This window comes from Hyperoodon ampullatus, assembly GCF_949752795.1.
Source record: "Hyperoodon ampullatus genome assembly, chromosome: 6".
In the NCBI taxonomy this organism is placed as follows: domain Eukaryota; kingdom Metazoa; phylum Chordata; class Mammalia; order Artiodactyla; family Ziphiidae; genus Hyperoodon; species Hyperoodon ampullatus.
In genome coordinates, this window is record NC_136919.1 from 18,150,466 (window position 1) to 18,171,966 (window position 21,501).

The 21,501-nt window shown below is 46.5% G+C and overlaps 1 protein-coding gene across 1 annotated transcript in view; it reads right to left on the reverse strand.

Annotated features, from left to right (window-relative positions):
• Nucleotides 1–21,501, reverse strand: part of PAPPA (pappalysin 1) — a gene marked incomplete at both ends in the record, with an annotated part of 252,378 nt that overhangs the window by 86,733 nt on the left and 144,144 nt on the right. Inside the window, one exon of the mRNA XM_079706315.1 lies at nt 19,031–19,224. Within this exon, the coding sequence (XP_079562441.1) occupies nt 19,031–19,224 (194 nt within the window). The remainder of the gene's footprint in view (nt 1–19,030; nt 19,225–21,501) is intronic.

Genomic DNA, 21,501 nt, shown 5'->3' on the forward strand with positions numbered 1-21,501 from the left:
CCACATTTTAACCTCAGGTTTACAGGTTCAATGCCAAGTTATTTCCCCAAGAATTGCAAGGTTGCAGAGGTGGGCAGGGTTCCTTGATATGAAAACTGCAGGAGGGAAAGCCTGCCTCAGGAGACCTGGACACAGAGGGGTCCAGGTGAAATAAAGCCACCTCTGTAAAGCTGGCTTGGCAGTTCCTTCAAGAACGTACTGCCCCCTCCTCAGAGCTCCTGTGGGGGAGGGAAAGGGCACCAACTCTTAAGGACAGCCTCCCAGTACTGGCGCTGCCCGTGTATTATCTCCTCTGGCCCTCATAATAACCCTGAGGAACAGGCGTTTTTTGTCCCTCTTGTAGAGATAAGGACTCTGCGGTTTGGAAGGCACTGGTCACTCCCCTATGGCTGAGAGGTCAAAGTCAAGTGGGCTGCCTCCAAGCCCGTCCTCTTCCCACCCTGCGGCTGGACTTTCCGAGAACTCTCCGTCACAGCCTTTGTGCAACACACTGCATTGTGGTTTCTCGTCTGTCCGTGTGTCTACAGGCATGAGCTTCGAGGACAGTGCCTTCCTTAGTGACAGCTAAAGGAAGTACAATGGCCCTTGAGTCCAGCGGACCGGTTGAGGCAAACGCATGGGATCATTGCTGCCGTTCCCCCGTCTCTTGCCCAGCACAGATATCATTAAACAGTGCCTGCGGTTCCCCTGGGTGTAGACCTCTGAAACCATCTTAACAAAACGATAAGCCGCTCATGATGGGTTCGGATTGCCCTATCTGCAATCCTTGAACTTGGCTGTTAGCTCATTGAGGGCAAGAATGAGGTCTTACTTGTTATATCTTCAACACTAAGAGCAGAGGAAGGTCTGGAGTAGGCGCTAAGCCTATTTAGTTGAATGAACTAACAAAAACCACAATAAATGTTATTGATCCTTTACTATATATCAGGCTTCTAACATGTGCTCCACATACCTGGTCTCCATTAAGGTGACAGGGACACAGGCACCCAAATGCTCCGACTCCGGCTCAGGGCCTCTCTCACCAGCTGGGAGTCCTGTAGTCCTCTCCCACCTGGGTTCTTCTCCCCACCCCTCTGCCCATCCTGACCTCCTTCCTATGCCCCTTACTCCAAACTGACCCTCTGAATATGACGACAACAAAAATAATTTTAAGGGCGGGCTTCCCTGGTGGCGCAGTGGTTGAGAGTCCGCCTGCCGATGCAGGGGACACGGGTTCGTGCCCCGGTCCGGGAGGATCCCACATGCCGCGGAGCGGCTGGGCCCGTGAGCCATGGCTGCTGAGCCTGTGCGTCCGGAGCCTGTGCTCCGCAACGGGAGAGGCCACAACAGTGAGAGGCCCGCGTACCACAAAAAAAAATCCAAAAACTTTAAGGGCAACCGAGGGTCAACATCACATAACACATGTGTGTGAGTGGGCGCACACACACACTTTCAATCCCCTCTTCCAACCTCCTTTTTACACACTTAATAGTGAGAGAGACAGACAGACAGAGAGAAAGGAAGGAAGAAAAGCCAGGCTTTCTTTACTGACCATTAGAAACAATGATCACTTTCCCTAGGCCCCTAGAGCAGTTTCCCCTTTGATACCTGCCTTAAAAAGATAGAAGGGAGGGGGAGGGCTGGATTGCCTCTTTCAATTTCAGGATTTATTACTTGGCATGGACAATCAAGCAAAGAGGTATTTCCTGTGCACAGGGCCGGTGCATGGAATGTAGGGATACCTCCTCCTCTCACCCAGTGATCTGGAAATAGTAGCAGACCTCAGGGCCTCCACCCAGGAGACACTTCCAGATAAGATAACACGGCATTAGATGCCCTCCAGCCTTGGGGCTCAGCTCTGGGGTGATTAGTACCTCATTGCTCCCAGGGTCTGTCCCTAACACATCAGGCATTTCACACTCCTTAGGGGTCTAATACCCTCCTGGCCTGCACCTCCCCACACGTCTGGAATCCTGTGGTTTGGGGTTCAAACTCCTGGCCTGATCAAATGGTCATGGAAAAGAAGCCTAGGCTCTCAAGGCGAAAGGAGCAAAGAAATCATTTAAGAAACCACTGTTCCACAGCATACTGACATTTTTACAGGTGGAGAAACTAAATTTCTTAGAAAAGAAATAGGATGGATGGGGACTGCTCATTCAATGGCTTAATTTTATAGACAGAAGCTCAGGATTTCTAGGGGACAGAAATTGGATGTTCCAACCCTGTTCTAAGGGAAACATTTATGCAAGGGGCCTGAGAAAGCATCCATGATAAACGGCAAAGACAAAGTGTGTTTCTTTGCCAACACACTTAAACCAGTAACTATGACCAGCAACTATGTTCCAAGTACAGAGCCTCTCCTTCTTGTGTAAGGCAGGAACTGCCATCCTCACTTACCCTACAGGTAACGAGCCCAAGGTCCAAAGGGGATAAATGGCACCCCAAAGCCGCACCTGTCAGGAATGTGAAGTCCGGGTCTGATTCCTGCCTGTGTTACTATAAGCCTACCTCCTATGACACAGATGAGGAAACAGGCCCACCTAGCGTAAGTGGTGATGCTGAGAACTGCAACAGTAACAGTGGTGACGGTGAGCACCCAGCTGCCTTCATCTCCATCAATTCCATCCTTGTGTCCTTTGTGAAAGGGAGATTCCTATTACCCATTTATGGGTGGGAAAACTGAAGCCAAGGGAGAGGAAGAAATAATCACCACCATGGCAGTGGTAGCCATAATTAAAATAAGGACACAGGTCAGCCACTGACTTTGTATGAAACGCAGAGTTCTCACCACTCCACCCCATGGGGTCAGCATCATCTCCGATCTCACAGACGGCACAGCCGGGCATCGGGCCGTGCACATCACCGGAACCCAGACACCCGTTCTGAGGAGGCACTGGGCAGGGGGCTCAGACTCCTCCAGCTAGTAAATCCTCTAACAGGGGAGAGTGATTAGTGTCGGATGTGGCGGTCGGCTTTTGTGCTGCTGACAACTCGTCCCTTTAAAGGCCTGGCTGGGCTCATTTCACACGGGCCCTCCGCAGGCCTGTTCCCCATCTCCCCGTAATTACGCCATTCACTAGTCACCCAGGCCCGCCTCTGAACTCCTGACCCAGCACTGAAAGACTTGGGATCTCATTACTAATCTCTTAAACCACCTAGTCCTCCAAAATACATCCATTTAAGTTGGAGGCCAAGGCTTTGGGGGTGGGAGCCAGAGAGAGGGAAAGTCCAGCACGGGCCCTTCTCATGACACGGCCATGTACCCACTCTGGGGTCTGGGGCCCTAGCCACAGGGCAGCTGGCCTGGCTGTCCAGCTCAGGGCAGTGCAGGCCTTGCCAAGGCTCGGGACTGGACTTAAGAGACCAGGCCTTTGGACGGGAAGGGCATCTGGGCCCACCTGTTTGTAATTTCAGGGGTGCGGGGAGGGGGTGAGGCCTGTGTTTGTTTTAATTATTATTATTGTTGCTGAAAAGGGAGGAAAGAAATGAGCAGAAACTGCTAACATCTGGAGGCTGCTGTCCAGCTTACGTAATCTCCCGCAGCAGAGGAGGGACACGGGATCCCCGGCCAGATGGTCCGTGGGTGACTTCATGGCACATGCGTCTCCTCCGACAGTAAGATGCTGACAGGGTTAGAAGAGTGGGTTGCAGGACCTTCTTAAAATTCTTTAGGGGTGAGGGACAGGGGTTTGGGGGTTCCCAGAGATCTCAGTTTTCTTGTGGAAGACAAATTCTCTTCCAGCCAAAGCTCAACTTTTTCTTATATTTATCTCTCATTAACGCATTCATCCATTCATGTACTCATTCAATGTACACTTACATAGCACTTATTACGAGCTAGGTTCTTTATCTCCCATGGTCTATATGAGGAAAATGGATCCCAGAGGGAGAAAAAAGGCAATAAAGATAAAACCCCTTCTCCCAAAGAGCTCCCAGACCCCTGGCGGGATGTGATGGAGAGTGAAGGATTGTCCCAGCAAACACCCACACAACAGCGTGGTGGGTTCTGTATTCGAGGTCCGTTCAGGTTGAGAGGGGCATGGAAAAGGAGGGACAGTCCATGCCCAAGGGCCGGGCCTGAAATGCAGAATCTTAATGTCAAGTGGGCTCTGAAGAGCAGGGGCTGGAGAAAAAAAGGCAAGAGAAGAAGAAAAACTGGGCCACAGCTGAGCCATGACAAACCCAGTTTCCCAGATGATGTCAATAACAGAGGCATGAAGGATAAAGTTCAAGATGTAGAATCTTGCTGCAAACACAGTTCTGAGCACATTATATTTTAAAAAACATATTGCTAACCTTCTGTGTTTCCAAATCTCTTTTTTAAAAAAATCTGTACTGAAAGCAATTAACAACATTTCACGAATTCTAGGTCAGGATGTAAAAGCAGCGTTGACTCTGGATCAGATCAAGAGGGTGCTGTTAGCTTCAGCCAGAATGTTCACTCAACTCTGGATCAAAACCCAAAGATACTGCCAGCACAAGATGAAAATCTTGCGGCATTGCCAGCTTCAGATATGAATCCTGAAGCATCGTGATTTGTAGTTCAGAGCCCAGAGGCATTGTCAGTTCTAAAACAGGACGCTGAGCATGGAAACACTTCCGGTTCTAGACCAGAATACCAGGATATCATAATTCTAGAATAGGAGCAACCAATGCTTTCTGCTCTAAATCCAGCACCCCAAAACTTCCTGTTTAGAAAACCAGATACCGAAGACTGAGAACACAAATCCAGTTAGTTTCACTCTAAAATGCCCTTGTTACTGGCTCTAGAGTGGAATTAGGAGACACGGCCAACTCAGGAGCAAAGCACTGAAGCACGGAAATCTCCAACACTCAGCTCAGAGCTACTCAACTGAAGCAGGATGTTTTAAGAAACCACCAGACCTCTTCTTTGCCTACTCTGGGAGCCCTGAGATGTCTATGGGTTAATCAGGAAAGTGGTGACCACATCCAAGCTTGGTGCCTGGTCACCGAAACCCTTGGTTAAGGATAGCTGAGCAGTGGTTAATGGCAGTCTTGACCACGCTGGCCTATTCAAGAAAGGTCAAAGGAGTGATTTTTCACTTAAAAACATCTGTGTGTTAAAAGAACAAGACTCTCAAGTTCATAAAACTAGGAGTTTCCAGGTTGTTTTTGTGTTTTTTCTCCCTTCTTCCCCTTTTCCTCTTCTCCTGCTTTCCTAATCAATACCTGTGCGTTCCAAGCTGTGACCAAGATGAAATATGAGTCACACTGCCTGCAGGGAAGCCCACTTGATGCCAAGGTGCCTTGTCCTTGGGTTCTGCCTTTCACTGCAGACCTCAGGGTTTTCTGATCCCCTCCTATCATCCTGGAAACCACTGAGTGATTGCCTCTCCTCTTTCCTTTTCGAAGAGCAGGCGGTCATCTTGCCAGGGCTGCCTTCAGTTTGCTTTCTCCTAGGAAGAGCCTCCAAAGGATGCAGTGTTCTGACGCATGCAAGGAACAAGAGGACAGGGATCACCTATGCTTTTATCGGTGTCCTGCTGACCTTCCAGCTCAAAGAAGAGCTCTCATTCTTAAGGAGAAGGGTGGCATTTCTCTCTGGCCTCCCTCTCCAGATTTCAGAGGTAGGGATAGTGACCCTGATATGCAAACTGGGGGCTTTGGCCATCAAAGGCCCAATAGATACTGCTGACGTAAGTGTCCACCACCCCACCAGCAGATTCCTCTGAGGCACAGAGACTATCTGCAGTGATGCTTTCCCCTAGTGGTGCCCTTGGACAAGGCGGCACACATCTGCAAAAAAGGCAGGGTGTTGAAGCAGCTGTTCTGAGACACTGTTCACGGGAACCATCCCAGCATGATCGGGGATCCACGATGTGATCTCCTCAACAATCCTACACCTGCCACTTTCCTGAACTTTCCACAAGCAGTGGAAGTACACGCATTGAAGAGATGTGGGCTGAAATCTCAGATTCTGCCATTTATTGACAGCATGACCTTGAACGCTTCAAGGAGCCTAAATTCCTCCACTGCAAAATCAGATGACGGCACCTACTGTGAAGGGTTGTTTCAGGATTGAAAGAGCTCTTGCACATGCAAGTGTCTACACACAGCCCTGCACGCCAGAAACACACTTAACATTTCCCTCCTTCGTCCCTTCCTACTTCTTTCCTCCTGGCTCTAGAGGAAGACAGTCTTGGGGTCGAATTCTAGATTTCCTTGCCCCACCCCTAGGCTAGTTGTAGAAACTTGGGTAAGTTACTTAACCTTTGTGAGTCTCAATTTAGTCCTCTGTAAACCAGTGAAAGTTAGCCACTACCTCGTAGAGGGGTTGGTGGGTATAAATGTGCTAAAACAGTGTGAACCTCTGGGTAGAGGTCCTGACACGGAGTAACCGCCTTGAGAGCTGGACCATTCACACTGCTCCTATCATTATTATCAACTATTGTTAGTACTATTATGTCATTGGTATTACTGTCATTTATTATTGTTTAGTCATTCCTTTTCAGCTCTCCCTTCATTATTTTTATTATCAAGCAACATTCCATTATATGTATATACCATAGTTTATTTATCCAATTCACCAGCTGATGGACATTTGGTTTATTTTCAGTTTTTGTCTATTACGAATAAAACTGCTATGAATATACATATACATATATACATATATATGTATATATCTCGACCCTTAGTATGGACATGTTTTCTTTTAATACCTAGGAATACAATGGCTGGATTACACTGCCAAATTGTTTTCCAAAGTTATTGTACTTTTTAAATTACTACCAGCAGTGTATGAGAGTTCCAGTTCCTCCATATCCTAACCAACACTTGATATGGTCAGCTGTTTTAATTTTAGCCATTTTAATAGATGTACAGCAATATCTCACTATGGTTTTAATTTTTTTTTTTTTTTTTTGCGGTACGCGGGCCTCTCCCCGTTGCGGCCCCTCCCGTTGCGGAGCACAGGCTCCGGATGCGCAGGCTCAGCGGCCATGGCTCACGGGCCCAGCCGCTCCGCGGCATGTGGGATCCTCCCAGACCGGGGCACGAACCCGCGTCCCCTGCATCGGGAGGCAGACTCCCAACCACTGCGCCACCAGGGAAGCCCCTGGTTTTAATTTTTACTTCTCTCATGACTAATGATATGGAGCATCTTCTTCGGTGAAGTGTCTGTTCAAATATTTTGTCCATTTGTCAAAATCAGTTTTCTTTATGTTAGGAGGTCTATTTTCTGGACTCTCTATTCTGTTCCATTGATCTGTTTGTCTATCTTTATACCAATACCATGCTGTTTTGATTACTGTAGCTTTGTAATAGTTTTTTTTTTAAAGTATAGTTGATGTCAATACAACGTTGTGTTAGTTTCAGGTGTACAGCAAAGTGATTCAGTTATACGTACATATATATATATTTTTTTCAGATTCTTTTCCCTTATAGGCTATTACAAAATATTGAGTATAGTTCCCTTAATTTTGTATTCCTCTTCCCTTCTCCCCCACCTCTCCTTCCTCCCTTCTTTCTCTTGCTCTTTCACACCTTCCTTGGCTGGGCCTCTCACTGGGAGGCCTGTCTGAAGGCGAACCATACATTCTCAAGCCAGACAGACAGCCCTTTATGTTTCCATCAATATCCATAGAAATCTAGTCACGAGAACATCCCTAAGACCAGAATAATAAGAGGCAAAAGGGTAGAGCCTTTTTCCTGGGGCCTGGCCTCCAGTAGCTGTTTCCTACTTTCTGTGCAAAGCTGTTAACAGAACAAAGCGCAGATTTAGTTGTAAGTATTTATCACATGCCTACTGTGTGCCAGGCCTTGTTCTTCATCTTGTAACACACAGCAGTGACCACACATTTAAAAAAAATTCTTGGGGAAAGTGGTGTGTATCCTGGAAAGTGCATGGGCTGTGGAGCCTGAAAGCACTGGCTTTCCTCCTGTTCCACCACTTGGGGGAGGGGACCCTGTGTGGAGCTTTGCTTCCCTATCTGTGAAATGGGAACACAGTTCTTACTACACAGATTGGTCATAAAGGTTTAACGCAATAACTGAATAGAATACATGTAGATAGCCGTTATTATATGCCAAGCAATGTTCCAAGTGTTTTATGTGTGCAAATTTCTGGAATACTCACAATTGCCACTTGATTTTCCTATTTTACAGATGAGGAGACTGAGGCCGAGAGACCATGTAACTTGCCCTAGATCTCACTATAGGTGGCAGCACTGGGATGTGATAGACTCTAGACCTGCTCCCGTAGGGTAGCTCAGTATCTCCCTGTGACTATTTAATTTTAAACTAATTAAAATTAAAAATTCAGTTCCTCACTTTCCGGAGCCACATTTCAAGGGTTCAAAACAATAGGTGGCTAGAGGCTACAGTGCCAATATAGACTACTTCCATCGTCACTGAAAGTCCTATCAGACAGCTGAGCTGGAGCCCGGGCTCTCAACACTGACACAGTTCTGCCTTCTCTGGAATATAAACTCCTGACCATAGCTCCCTGATGCATGTCGGTTTATCTCCTTCCTTACATTGCTCTGCATTGCTTTCCTCTTCCTGGACCCCTTGCCCCAGGAGGCTACATTGCAGACCTGGGCATCACCCAAGCAGCATCCACATTCCTGAGAGCAGTATCCTCCCAGCAGACCAGATCTCTCCCAAAATCATGCTCTTTCCCAGGATGGAGAGAAATGCAGGCATCAGCCAAGCATCCCCTTCAACCAGCTGCATACATAGGTCCAGTTTGGGTAAAGGGTTCCGGGGTGGGCAGGAGCCCCAGGGAAGTCTTTGTTGGACCACCCTGGCAGAGAAGCATACCTCTCAGCACGGGTACCTTTCACTTGCCTCTCTCAGTCCATCTCTCCCTGAAAAATGAACACGCACCAATATATCCAGGAGCATCTGGCACTTGGATCTGGCTGAAGAATCAGGTGCGTTTTAAGAAATCCGTGCCTAGGGTGGCAGAGAGGGTAGAAAGCCCTTTTTGGTCTGGTTCTATAGATAGCATATACAGGTTAATTTAAAAAGTAAGGATGTTGGGATGGAGAGTAGGGGGTAAGGGGTTTGAAGAACAAACACAAACAAATGAACATACACACACACACACACAACAAAAGCAAAATCCTATGCACAATCAACATCCAACTCCCCTTGGAACCTCATCCTTTGGGCCTGGCTTGAGAAAGTTTACTTCCAGACTTAGAGAAATGAGCATGTGGTTTGGGGGCCAGAATCCAATACCGCCGAAGCAGCGGGCTCAGCAAGCTCGACCGGCTGCTGCTTCCTACGCGCATTACAGTGTCTGAGAGCGAACGCTGTTTACATATTTTACATGTTTCTTGGGTACAGGACACGAAACTAAATTACACAGCAAAGGCCATGCTGGCTAAACACCGGTGCCCCTGCTTAAAACAACAACAATAATTTAAAAAAAGAAAAGGAAAGGAAAGGAAAGACAAGGATGGGAAGGGTCTTGAGGGAGCCTGAGTGGATGGCAGGGATGGAAGGCAGGAGTCTGGTCCTGAATGGATCAGGAGGGAGAGATGACGTGGACGATACAGACAGTGAGATGGGAGTGGGTCAGGCTTGGAGAAGCAGGGAACACAAAGGCCTAGGGGTCTTCCTAGAGGGGCTGTGGAGTAAACTGGCCCAGCTGTGTCTGCTCTCCGTGAAGAGCCAGTGGAAGCAGCCCTGAACCACAAAGTCTTGCTTGTTCCTGGGCTGCAAGACAAGAGTCAACTGGCAAGTGAGAGCCTTCCCTGCTCCATGTGGCACCTTCCCTGGTAACGCATGCATGTCTGCTGCAAACGCCAGGCGTTGTATTCATGCACACCCATCCCCCTCAACCTATGTCCCTCTAAGGGTTATTCCATGTGTCCATGTATCACAGCAGTTTGCCCAAGTTTTTCTTTTCTTCTTAGAGGTAACTATTCCTGTGTTCCCTTTCCTCCGTGGGCACTACAGACGGCTTGAGGGCAGCAGTTGAATTATTCATCTCAACCCCAATCCCTTGCTGAAGAGGATGCTTTGGACATAGTAGGTTCACAAGAAGATTACAGTGGGTTTTGAATCCAAATATCAGAATCCTTTCATAACAGATAGGGGATGGAGGGCTTTAGGGAAGTTATTTAATCAAAGCCAAATCTTAATTAAGTGAAGTAAGACCAAGAGACTTTCAAAGTCTCTCTCTCTGCTTAGATTTCTATGTCCCAAAGAGTGTTCCTTTAAAAATCACAACAAAAAACTCAATTGTTCCTAATTGGATCCCACAGTTGTTAAGCTTCATGGACAGAAAGAAACATTTCTTTAAAAAGTTTTCAGCTGCCATCAGAAGGAAAACCACATTTGTGGATCAACTGTCTCATCCTTGACAAGCATCTGCCATATGGATGCTATCGCTCCTGTTTTATAGATAAGAGATTGGGCAGAAACAGAACCGGCTTGCCCAAAGTGACAGAGCTGGCGACCCTAGAACTGGAAGCCAGGCTGAGCTGATCCTAAAGCTCATTTTTTTCTATAAAACTCTCATCACTCCAAGTTTTCAGGGGGCCAATCATAGCATCTGACATTTCGTAAGTTTGAATAAATATCGAAAGAGTGAAGGAGTTAAGGAGGCAGAGAAGAAGAGGGGGTGGAGGAGAGTCTGTTAGAGTCCTTTGCTGGGGTCCTGAACAGTTTAGTAGATTTAAAGGCCCTCCCAGCCCACGTTTCCAGGACAAGTTCGGGGAGTTACAGCCACCAGTGCCGGGGGCTCCTTTCTGATGCAGGAGCTGGCTTTTGCTTTCTTGGAGGGATTTCTGGGTGCCCCACACCAATGGGACAGACTGTAACAGACCATGGGACTTTCTGTTCCGTCTCCTTAGATGACTCACACATGTGCTCTTGAAAAATTATTCAGAAACCACCAGAAGAAAGCAGATCCCTTGGGTATTTGGGAAAACTGCTTGGAATCTTCTCTGACATTTTGGCACATCCCCTTGGCCTCCCTCCTCTCCCTCCACTGGCAGATGCTGTCCCATTTCACCAGTGCGAAGACCTGCATACACCGGTGAACGGGCACGTTTCAGCAGTGACCTCAGCACTGGGTGCTGAGACCACGATTGCCCCCTGCCCTTTGCCAATACAATCATCTGAAGAGCATCGGAGAATTGCTCGTCCGTGCAAACTTTCCACGTGGGGCTGTTTCAATGCAATACCAGTAGCGGGTGCAAGAGAAGAAAGAAGTAGAAGAAAGAGCGGCACAGGGGAGATCCTTCACCTCCCGCACTGAAGGCAGTTCTTCCTCCTGAGAGACGAGAAGCAAAACTTCTCAGTTTCAAACTGTGCTTCGACGCACTCGTCCAGGGTCTGACACCCAGGAGGTGTTCATAGATGTCAGTCTTCATCCTCAAATGAACATCTGATCTGTTGGCCCCCTGCTTAGAACCTCTGAGAAGCTCCCCCTCGAGCTCGGGATAAAGGCTAAATTTCAAGCATCTGAAGGACATCCCTGCATCATTTTCATAGCCCATGTCTCTTGACTTCCCCTGAATTTCTTATTGGCCTTTTGTTGGATGTCTGTATGTCTATCTGTCTGTCTGTCTCCTTCTGTCTGCCTCTATCTCTCTCTCTGACATGCTCTTCCTTGCACACCCCTCTCCTACCCCCAGCTTAACCTTCCAGTCACAGCTCAGCAATCACTCCCAATGGAAATATCTCCCCACCCTCCCCGCGGTTCCCCTGTCCCAGCACTTCCTACACTGCGTTGTGGGTGCTTGTGGAAAGACTTCTTACCCTTATGTCCAGAGAACCCGGTGGATTTCTACTCCCTTCCTCTGGACACAAGGATGCAGAAGACACACATAAATGGTCCCTGCTCTCCAGGCGAGCCATCAAGGAATGCACACATCTTGCGATTCCCTTTCTGACATCTCAAGGTTTCCTGGGTACAGCACATGGTTTGTGACAAACCTGTAAATGGAGCAAAGTTTCTTCTTCCATCTACAATTGTCCCGTTTGTGCTTTTCTTCATTTTCTCTCCCAAAGCCCAGAAGTAATTAGACATGGATTGGATCCAAAATCTAAGAAATCTTTTGTTTTTAACACTCAGGGTTTGGCAACTTAAAACATTGCCTATGTTTCTCCCATATTTTCATGTACGCTTTTTTTTTTTTTTTTTTTTTTTTTTTTGCGGGCCTCTCACTGTTGTGGCCTCTCCCGTTGCGGAGCACAGGCTCCGGACGCGCAGGCTCAGCGGCCATGGCTCACGGGCCCAGCCGCTCCGCGGCATGTGGGATCTTCCCAGACTGGGGCACGAACCCGTGTCCCCCGCATCAGCAGGCGGACTCTCAACCACTGCGCCACCAGGGAAGCCCTCATGTACGCTTTTTAAATGACTTTCTGGAGAGGGCAATACTTAACCCAAAAGAACGACTGCCCTTAGACAGAGATGTAGGAAGCATGGCAGAAACAGCATGGCAGTATTTGGGGTCCTGGAGATGGGGGCTCCCACTTTCCTTGTGTTCCTTGAAAGCACACTACGTAAGAAAAGATGCAAAAGACAACTCTCCTCTCTTATTTTCCTGTGTCAGCCATGGCAGCAGGCGTGAGCTGCCTCGTCCTGCACCTGGGCTCCTATGATGAACACAGTGGCCTGAATCCGGGTTCTGCCTTTGCCTCTTAGAAGTGTGAACCCCCAAACTTGTCAGTCACTCCACTCCCTGAGCCTTACAGTCCCAATCTGTAAAGTGAGAACAGTGATTCCTATTCTTGTAACAGTTTAAGTAGGATTCAAGGAATGTGATGCAGAGCCTGGATGAACTTGGTAAATGTTATTTTTATAATTTGTCCAGGACCTTCTGAAAGTGGGCAAAGGACTTTTCCATCCCTGCATGCTGGCTTTCATCCCTGCTGGCTGAGTAAGCTGATAGCAGTGTGGTTTCTTCCTCAGGGAAACTCCCTCTAAATCTCATACTCTTGGGTCTTGGCTGCTATTTGCAGTTGGACACACCCCTCCCATGCAATAGTGAGCACTTTGAGGGCTACAAAAGGACCAGCCCTTCTTTGGAGTTTCTCAAAATGCCTGGTACAGTCCTGAGCACGCAGGAAGCATTTGTTAATGCAACTGTGCTTATTCACTCAACCAGATGTTGACTGAGCTTCTGTGCTGTGTGGGTCACCGTGGGTGGCTCTCGGGTGAGGGTGTGCAGCGGCGTGCCTAATGTGAATGGAAGAGGGAATTAACATTTGCACTACCCAGTGAGTGGAAAACCAACAACAACAGAACAGTTTTCTCTGCATTTACTCCCTTAATCCCCACCAAGTAGAGGCTATCATTCCCCCTTTCTAGAGGAGAAAACTGAGGTCCCTGAAGGAGTGATTTGCTCAAGATTCCCAAGTAAGAGGAAAAGCTATGAGGGCAAAGCCACATTTGCACGATTTCCACTTGACCCCATGAATGCCCATGTTCTCTACCTGCTCACATTTCTCAGCAGAGGATTCATATATATTTCCATTTAATCAAATGAATAAGTGAATTAATCCCTAAAGGCAAATTATGATTTGCATTTCAATAGAGGCACACAATCTTACGGACATGCCAAGGAACAGGCAATAGCGACTCAAAGTGAGGTGGCAAAGAACTGATATGCCTCACCATGGGTTGGTGGATACAAAGTCAGAATCAATCACAAAGCAAGGAGAGATGCTCAGGCCTTGTCCTCCTCCTAATGCAGGAATCTCCTGTGCAATCACCAGCTCAGCATGAGTGCCTCGTGATGGGGAGTTTACTGTATCACAAGGCACTTCATCTCACTGTGGATAGCTCTCATTCTTAGAAAGGTTTTCTTAACTGTGGCCCTTAAACTACAGTCCTGGAAATGCTTAGTCTAAATGTTACCCTCAAAGGATCAACCAAATACATTGGTTGGTTGACTGAAGGTCTGTAATCCCTGGGAGAGCACTGTGTCTTCTGATAGTCTTCATGCTTCCAATGCCGCCATAGGCCATTGCAGGAGGAGGGAGGGGCCTGTTTGGACCGGAGGAAATGGGCTTGGGTGGAAATGCAGGCGGTGGGGGCAGCATGAAGGAATATCTACAACTCACTTTGGCAGCCTATGGTGTAAAGCACCGGAGAAAGGTGAGACGTGGAGACAAAATGAGAACAAGATGAGATCTTTGCAAACACTTAAACCAAATAGGGCTGAGGTTCCCAGAAGAGAGATAACTCAGTACTTTCGACTCGTTTCCATTTTTGTTCTGTCTCAGGGACCTCTTGAATTCCAGTTGTGCCAGAAAGGTGCAGGGCCAGAATATCCAAAGAATGTCTCTTATTATAGAATGGTCAGCTCACTGTGCAGAGCTGGGAAGTTTTGATACTTCTGATAACATCTGGATATAAGACTCAATGTTCGGGGTGGAGGAGCTTGGCTCTAACCAGATTTGGGAATCTTGTTTCAGGAGAATGGACAAGAGAGACCGGGAACTTTGAGAAGTGGAGGGCTCACACAAAAATGAAAACGGAAGTTTTAACCATTTTCTAGACCCATCCATCACAAAGAGTGAGGTGTCTCTTCAGTAGTCACAGTGATCACTTGCCCTCTTATTCTGACAGGGCTACTCCTCTCGATAGCATCCTCACACTTATGTCTTGCAATGCTAACAAGGTCAGAGTTGGGTCTTTTACTTCTTTGGTTTCTTCCGCGGGCTCCAGCCCAGACCTCGGCACAGACCTCCAATAAACACCTGCACTTATCATTTTTGCAGCATCAGGGAAAGACAGAGAGTGGGACAAAACTGTTTTGTAAAAAGGAAACGGACACAACTGAGGTCATTTCATCACTCCCCAACCTGATGGAACATCCTAGCGAACACCAGGGTACCAGGAACAGGGCCACTGAGACAGGGCAAGGGAGCGTCCTGAACTCAAGGTGTGGGCAGTGCCCGGGAAGTCTGTAGGAGGAGAATTCAAGCACTTCATGGAGTGTGCACAGTACCACCAACACAAAGATCTGTCCATCCACGACTCTTTCTGCTTGATTCACAGTGATATTTTGCAGGAATCCAGTTACTTGCAGCTCTTGGACAGGACCGCATATTCCCAAGCTCCCAATGTCACCTTCCATGAGATCCTTTTAATCCTAGATTTTCCACTACGGGCTGTGTGACCCTGGAGAAAACACTCCACCCCTTAGTTTCTCAGAGGTAGGTAATAATTCTTTCCTTGAAGAATGGCGAGAGGGGGCTTCCCTGGTGGCGCAGTGGTTGAGAGTCCACCTGCCGATGCAGGGGACACGGGTTCGTGCCCTGGTCCGGGAAGATCCCACATGCCGCGGAGCGGCTGGGCCCGTGAGCCATGGCCGCTGAGCCTGCGCGTCCGGAGCCTGTGCTCCGCAACGGGAGAGGCCACAACAGTGAGAGGCCCACGTACCACAAAAAAAAAACAACAAAAAAAAGAATGGCGAGGGGGCTGGCTATGAAGTGTGTATGAGGGCCCAGTACAGTGGCTGGTGGACCTCGACAACCACTGGTTCCCTGTCCCACTCTCCACCCTGTGCTTTGGGACTCACTCTCTGGATAGGGGCCCCTGCATCTACACGGCCTGTTCCTGTAGGGTGTTCATGTGTTTGTGCATGTGTGTGCCTGTCTGTACATGTGTAAAAGAAACAGAAAGAGAAAGCGAGAGAGGAGGGAGGTGGAGGACGAGTGTATAATTGTGTTGAGGGAAGTTAGGGGCACACGGTGCGTCTAAAACCCCCCAACTCCCCCTCTCAAGCCATCAACCTCTTCACTGGAGGCCCTGACAGGGTGAAAATTAACCACCAGCCTCCTCTAATCACTGCACAGGGTAATGAAGGCCACGGTTAGACTCCTTCCTCTTCTCTGTTGTCAGAAGGGAGCTATGTTTACACTCCAGGAAGAGCCTTTACTCAGAGTTATGCAGGTCGCGTGTGTGTGCGCACATGTTGGCTTGTGCATGACGGGGGTGGTGTGTGAATGACTTCTAGGTACTTGCTTTGAGACAGGGAACTGGGGGGACTTTTGTTCTGCAGGCCTCTAGGCCGCCCTACCCAGCCCTCCACCCAGACGGCACACACATCCCCTACCCTGACCCTGTATTCTCCAGTGAGTTGATCTCATTATGGCAAATTTAGTTACAGCTGAAGTCTCCTTGTAACAAAGATTATGTCCAAGCCCAGAGTAATGGAACCTAGTCGATTTCATTAAAATAAAATTGGTTACAATGAATAATTCAATAGGATGATTTTGTTTCCTCATCTCCTCTTTGTAGATCGAAGAGCTAGTATTTATAATGATTTTTTTTTAATTGGATTTTTGTTTAGGAAGAGATAATCACCCATGATTCCTGACAGCCCCCTCCTTAGGAGACTGGAATAATTGCCCCGCAAAGTCTCTTTTCAAATGCTAAGACTGGAAAATTCTTTTCTCACATTAGTAGCAATAAACTTTGGGTGGTTTTTAAGCACAGCTGCTACCTCAACACCTGCTCATGTGAGATTCTGAGTGTGTTCATAATACCCTTGGTTTGAATGATGTTTTTTAAACATTTCTAGGAACTGGATGGAGGTGTTGAATTTGGAATTCCTGGCTCTATTGCTGGCCAGCCCTGCTGTTCCTGAAGCAGGACACTCTGTGTGAGAGAGGTAGCAATATGCGTGCGTCTCTGTGTGTGTGCGTGTGTGTGTATCTACAGTAAATGAAATACACATCTCCTGAACTCCTAGTCTTATCTAGACCTGTGCTTGAAGATGGCAGAACAAAGTGAATAAACCCTCAAAACTGTTTTCACAAAACTAGCAGTCGAAAGGGGGAGCCAGACACAGAAACAGGTAACTAGAGTTCAGAGCACGGGTGTAACCAGAGATGGATACAGCAAATACAGAGGTGGCACGGGGGCAGGATGAGGCCTACACAAGCACTCATTTATTCATTCATTCGTTTGTTTGTTCGTTTGTTCGTTCATTCATTCATGCACCCGGCTGGCACTACACATGGGAAACGTCAGGGGATACCACGCTTCCATTTCTTTCTATCCTCCTTGGGGCAGTGAGAAGCAAATGAATAAATAAAGAATCTAATGCAGGTAAACACAATCAGATAAATGAAAAAATGATCAAATAAACACTATAAGTGAGGTTGGACTCCTTTTGTACCTCTTCCGATGATTTTCACTGGGCCCCAGAAGGTCACATTTCTCTTTCATCTAGAAACCAGGCCTTCCCCCAACTCCCCCACCGACCCTGAGTCAGGGAAGCAATATTAGAGAGGAATGGCTAGGAGGAATGGCTCATCTGCAAGGCCAGGAGGGAGGCCGGCCTCAGAAACGGCTATGGGGCCAGGCAGTAGGAAGCACTGAGTCGTGTCTCTGGGAAACAGGAATCTCGGAAGAAGGCAGGTGCTTGTTCAGCAGGGTAATTGGAAAGGGGGCTCTGGGGACAGTATGGCCATCCCTAGAATCACATCAGCTCTGGTGGCCCCAACACTCTTGCCCCCTCAACTAACCTGACAGTCCCTTGGGGAAGAACCTTGGGACATAAATAGTGCATTCGGGGACTAAGGAACGAGTCACAGCTTTTTAGAGTTGGGAAGGTCCTTGGAGGTCATCCAGCTCAACTACTCTCTAACTTAAAGATGGGGAAAATGGGGCCCAGAGAGGTGGGAAGACTAGCCCAAAGCCACACAGCAAATTCACGGCAGAGGCGCTGTTAATTCACGGGAGAGTGCTCAAGGAGCACACAACTTGACACTCTGCCCCCCTCAAAAGTGAGACTCTCCCCAAGAATTTGTTCTTATCCCATTGAATTCCAGTGGTATATCCAAAATGGAGAGCTTTCCCCAAATACAACTTACAATAGGTAGGGACACAGGAGGACAGTCATTACCCCTACTATGCTGATGTTTCTTGCCCTTAACCCTTCCATGTCCAGTCTCTGACAAACAGGTCTCATGAGACCTTAGAATTGCATTTGGCCATTAGCAGCAACATGGATGGACCTAGGGATTATCACACTAAGTGAAGTAAGTCAGAAAGAGAAAGACAAATACCATATGATATCACTTCTATGAAACAGAAACAGAATCACAGACATAAAGAGCAGACTTGTGGTTACCAAGGGGGAGGAAGGTAGGGAAGGAAAAGATTGAGAGTTTGGGATTAACAGATGCAAACTAGTATATATAGAATAGAGAAACAACAAGGTCCTACTGTATAGCACAGGGAACTATATTCAATATCCCGTGAAAAACCATAATGGAAAATATTATGAAAAAGAATATATATGCGTAGAACTGAGTCACTCTGCTGTACAGCAGAAATTAACACACCATTGTAAATCAACTACATATCAATAACATTTTTTTAAAAAATGACTTTATAAAACATTTTGATAAAAGCATTATAAGCAAAGTCAAAAGAAAAATTGCAGACTGGGCGAAAATATTTTCAACATAGATCACAAACAAGAGCTCATCTCACTGGTCTATAAACCACTTTTAACTATCAAGAAGAAAAAGACCAAAGTCCCAATAGAAAAATGGGATAAAGAGACTGCTCATAGAAAAAGAAAGGAACATGACCATGACCATACCTACAAAAAGAGTCTCAATTTCACTATAGTAAAAGAAATGCAAATTAAAACAACATGAGATGACATTTTCTTACCTATGGAGACAGTAAAAATCCAAAAGTTGACAATACACTCTGTTGTTAAAATTGAAGAGAAACAAACACTTTCATACATTCCTGATAAGAATATAAAATGGTACAGTCCTATGGAGGAATATTTGATAAAAATATGATAAAGTTATATAGGCATTTTTTTTTTTTTTTTTGGCCACGCTGCGCAGCTTACAGGATCTCGGTTCCTCCACTAGGGATCGAACCTGTACCCTTGGCAGTGAAAGCGTGGAGTCCTAACCACTGGACTGCTAGAGAATTCCCTATATATGCATTTTAAAAAAATTATATTTGGCTAGAGATATGATCAAGTGGCCATGTCCAATGACACTGCCTTTGTGATGGGCAACCTTCAGGGACAGAGCAGAGAGTCAGAATGTCTGCAGGAAATGTTACATGTGGCTGGGAGCTTACCTGGGATGCTGCTGGTTGGCCGATGATGACCCAGCCTGGGCACTGCTGGTCTTGATGGGATACGGAAGCATTGGATGCCCATTGATCCAGGAACCCCTGGGGCGTGTAGACACCACAGTCTTTGATGCTAGTTTTTTGTTCAAACTCCTCACATACCCCATCACCATCATGGAAGTAGCACCGGCTGGGTTCATCTACAGGAGATAGACATAGAAAGGAGAGACCAGATCAATGTTTGTTCTTTGGCCTCATCTATCATCAGCAGCTACGGAATCAGATCAGAAGAATCAACAGCATGGTCAAGCCCATCACTGAGAGTCACAGTTGAATATTATTCAGTCTCTAAAAAGAAGGAGATCTTGCCATATGTGACAACATCAATGAACCTGGAGGACATTACATGAGGGACAAATACTGTATGATTCCACTTATATGATGTATGTAAAACAAACTCATAGAAGGAGAGAGTAGAATGGTGGTTGCCAGGGGCTGGCAGGAGGGGGTTGAGATTTCAGAGTTACTGTTCAATGGGTATAAAGTTTTAGTTATGCAAGATGAATAGGTTTTAGAGATCTGCTGTACAACATTGTGATTACAGGTAACAAAACTGTATGTACACTTAAAGATTTGTTAAGAAGGTAGACCTTGTATTATGTGATTTTTACTACATACACACAAACAAAAGTTGACAAACATTTCCACCTTCATTACCCCAAACAAGCCCCACAGCAAGCTTGTGAGAAAGATGGTATTATTTAAATTATGAGTTTAGTCTTCCAGATTAGGAAACTGAGATCCCACATAGCTTTAATTATTTGCCCAAGGTCATTCAGTGTGTTCATGCCAGATCCTAGTTTTAAACTCAGGCTTTCCACTGTCCAAGTTCTGGGTACATTATCTGCCACCACAGAACTTCATAGTCTCAAACTGAGGTTTATTTAACTCTAAAGAGGATTACAGTTGGACATAAAGAGTGCACTGATACACGAGAGACTCTGGCTTCAGTCCCAGGACTGTAACTAAATTGTTCTGTTCCTTTAGACAAATCTCTTTCCCTCTCTGGGCTCAAACATCACTGAAGGGGATGAAACTTCTGAGACTCCAGGAGCCCTTCCTGTCTAATGTGCTAGGCTTCTAGGGCCTTGTAGGATGTATTAGGTGTTTCAGTTAAAGGCCAAGTGAGTTCTTAAGCTCCCATGTAATTCAAATCCCAGCAAGGAGTTCTGATTGGGACAATTTAAAGCTGCAGCTGGCTGCAGTGATGCTCACTTAGCTGCGAGAACAAAGATCAGAGAAGCACAGAATTAACTGGATGCCTTCTAAGTAAGTAGGACATATACAGGACATGTTTCTTGGTGTTGCAATACAGAACCACACAAGGAGAAATCTGGAGGTAGCCGTCCAAAAGAGATCACCCTGCCCAACTTTTAATAACTTGAATGTCAGGTATTCTGTGATACTTCCCCAATTCTTCCAGGAAAAGCTAAGTGCCCCCTCCTATGTGGGTTCCTGGTTTACAAAGATCCCCATCTTTACACTTATCACACTGTGCGGCCATCATGTTTACATACAGCAGCTCCTTCAAAAGGCAGTGAGCTCCTCAAAATCTAGTTCCTATCCAGTGTTTTGGAGTGACCTTATAATTTATCATCCAAATAATGCACTTTGAGAGTGAGAGAGAATGCTAGTAAAAACTGTCCAGGCAATAGGCACATATCCTGAGAAAATCTAAATACCGCAGAACATATGGTCACCCTGAGGATACTGCTTGATCTAGGCCATCCTTCCCCTACTTACTACAAAATAATGGAGTGAAGCCCCATTTCTAACCAGGGTTTGGCTTCTGCCCCTTATATTAGCTACGTAACTTTGCACAATTAGCGTCACTTCTCAGCTTCTGGCTTCCCATCTGTAATACAGAAATCACTGTCCCAGCCAGGACAACCTCTCAAGACAGCCATACAACTTTCATTAGAAACGGACAGGAATGAGCTTTATTCTAAAATAATGGTCAAGGGACTTCCCTGTCGATCCAATGGTTAAGACTTTGTCTTCCAATGCAGGGGGTGTGGGTTCAATCCCTGGTCGGGGAGCTAAGATCTCACATGCCTTGCGGCCAAAAAACCAAAACTTAAAACAGAAGCAATATTGAAACAAATTCAATAAAGACTTTAAAAATGGTCCACATCAAAAAAAAAAAAAAACCCTTTAAAAAAAAATAATGGTCAAGAGAAAAAAATACTCTTCTCCTAAGGGTTCAATTTATTCCTAAGTGGCTGAATTGAATCAGCTTATAAAATCAGTACTCACTTGAAACCCTTTCAAGCAGCATTCCCCCAAATAGAAAGAGCCCGGGTCAAGTAGAAATAAGACTTGGATTTCTGTGATGCTGACTATCTGAAAAAAGGAATCATTGAATTCAGGGGCAGCAGAATGTTGAGCCCCTTCCAAGCTCCAAAATCCCTTGTTTA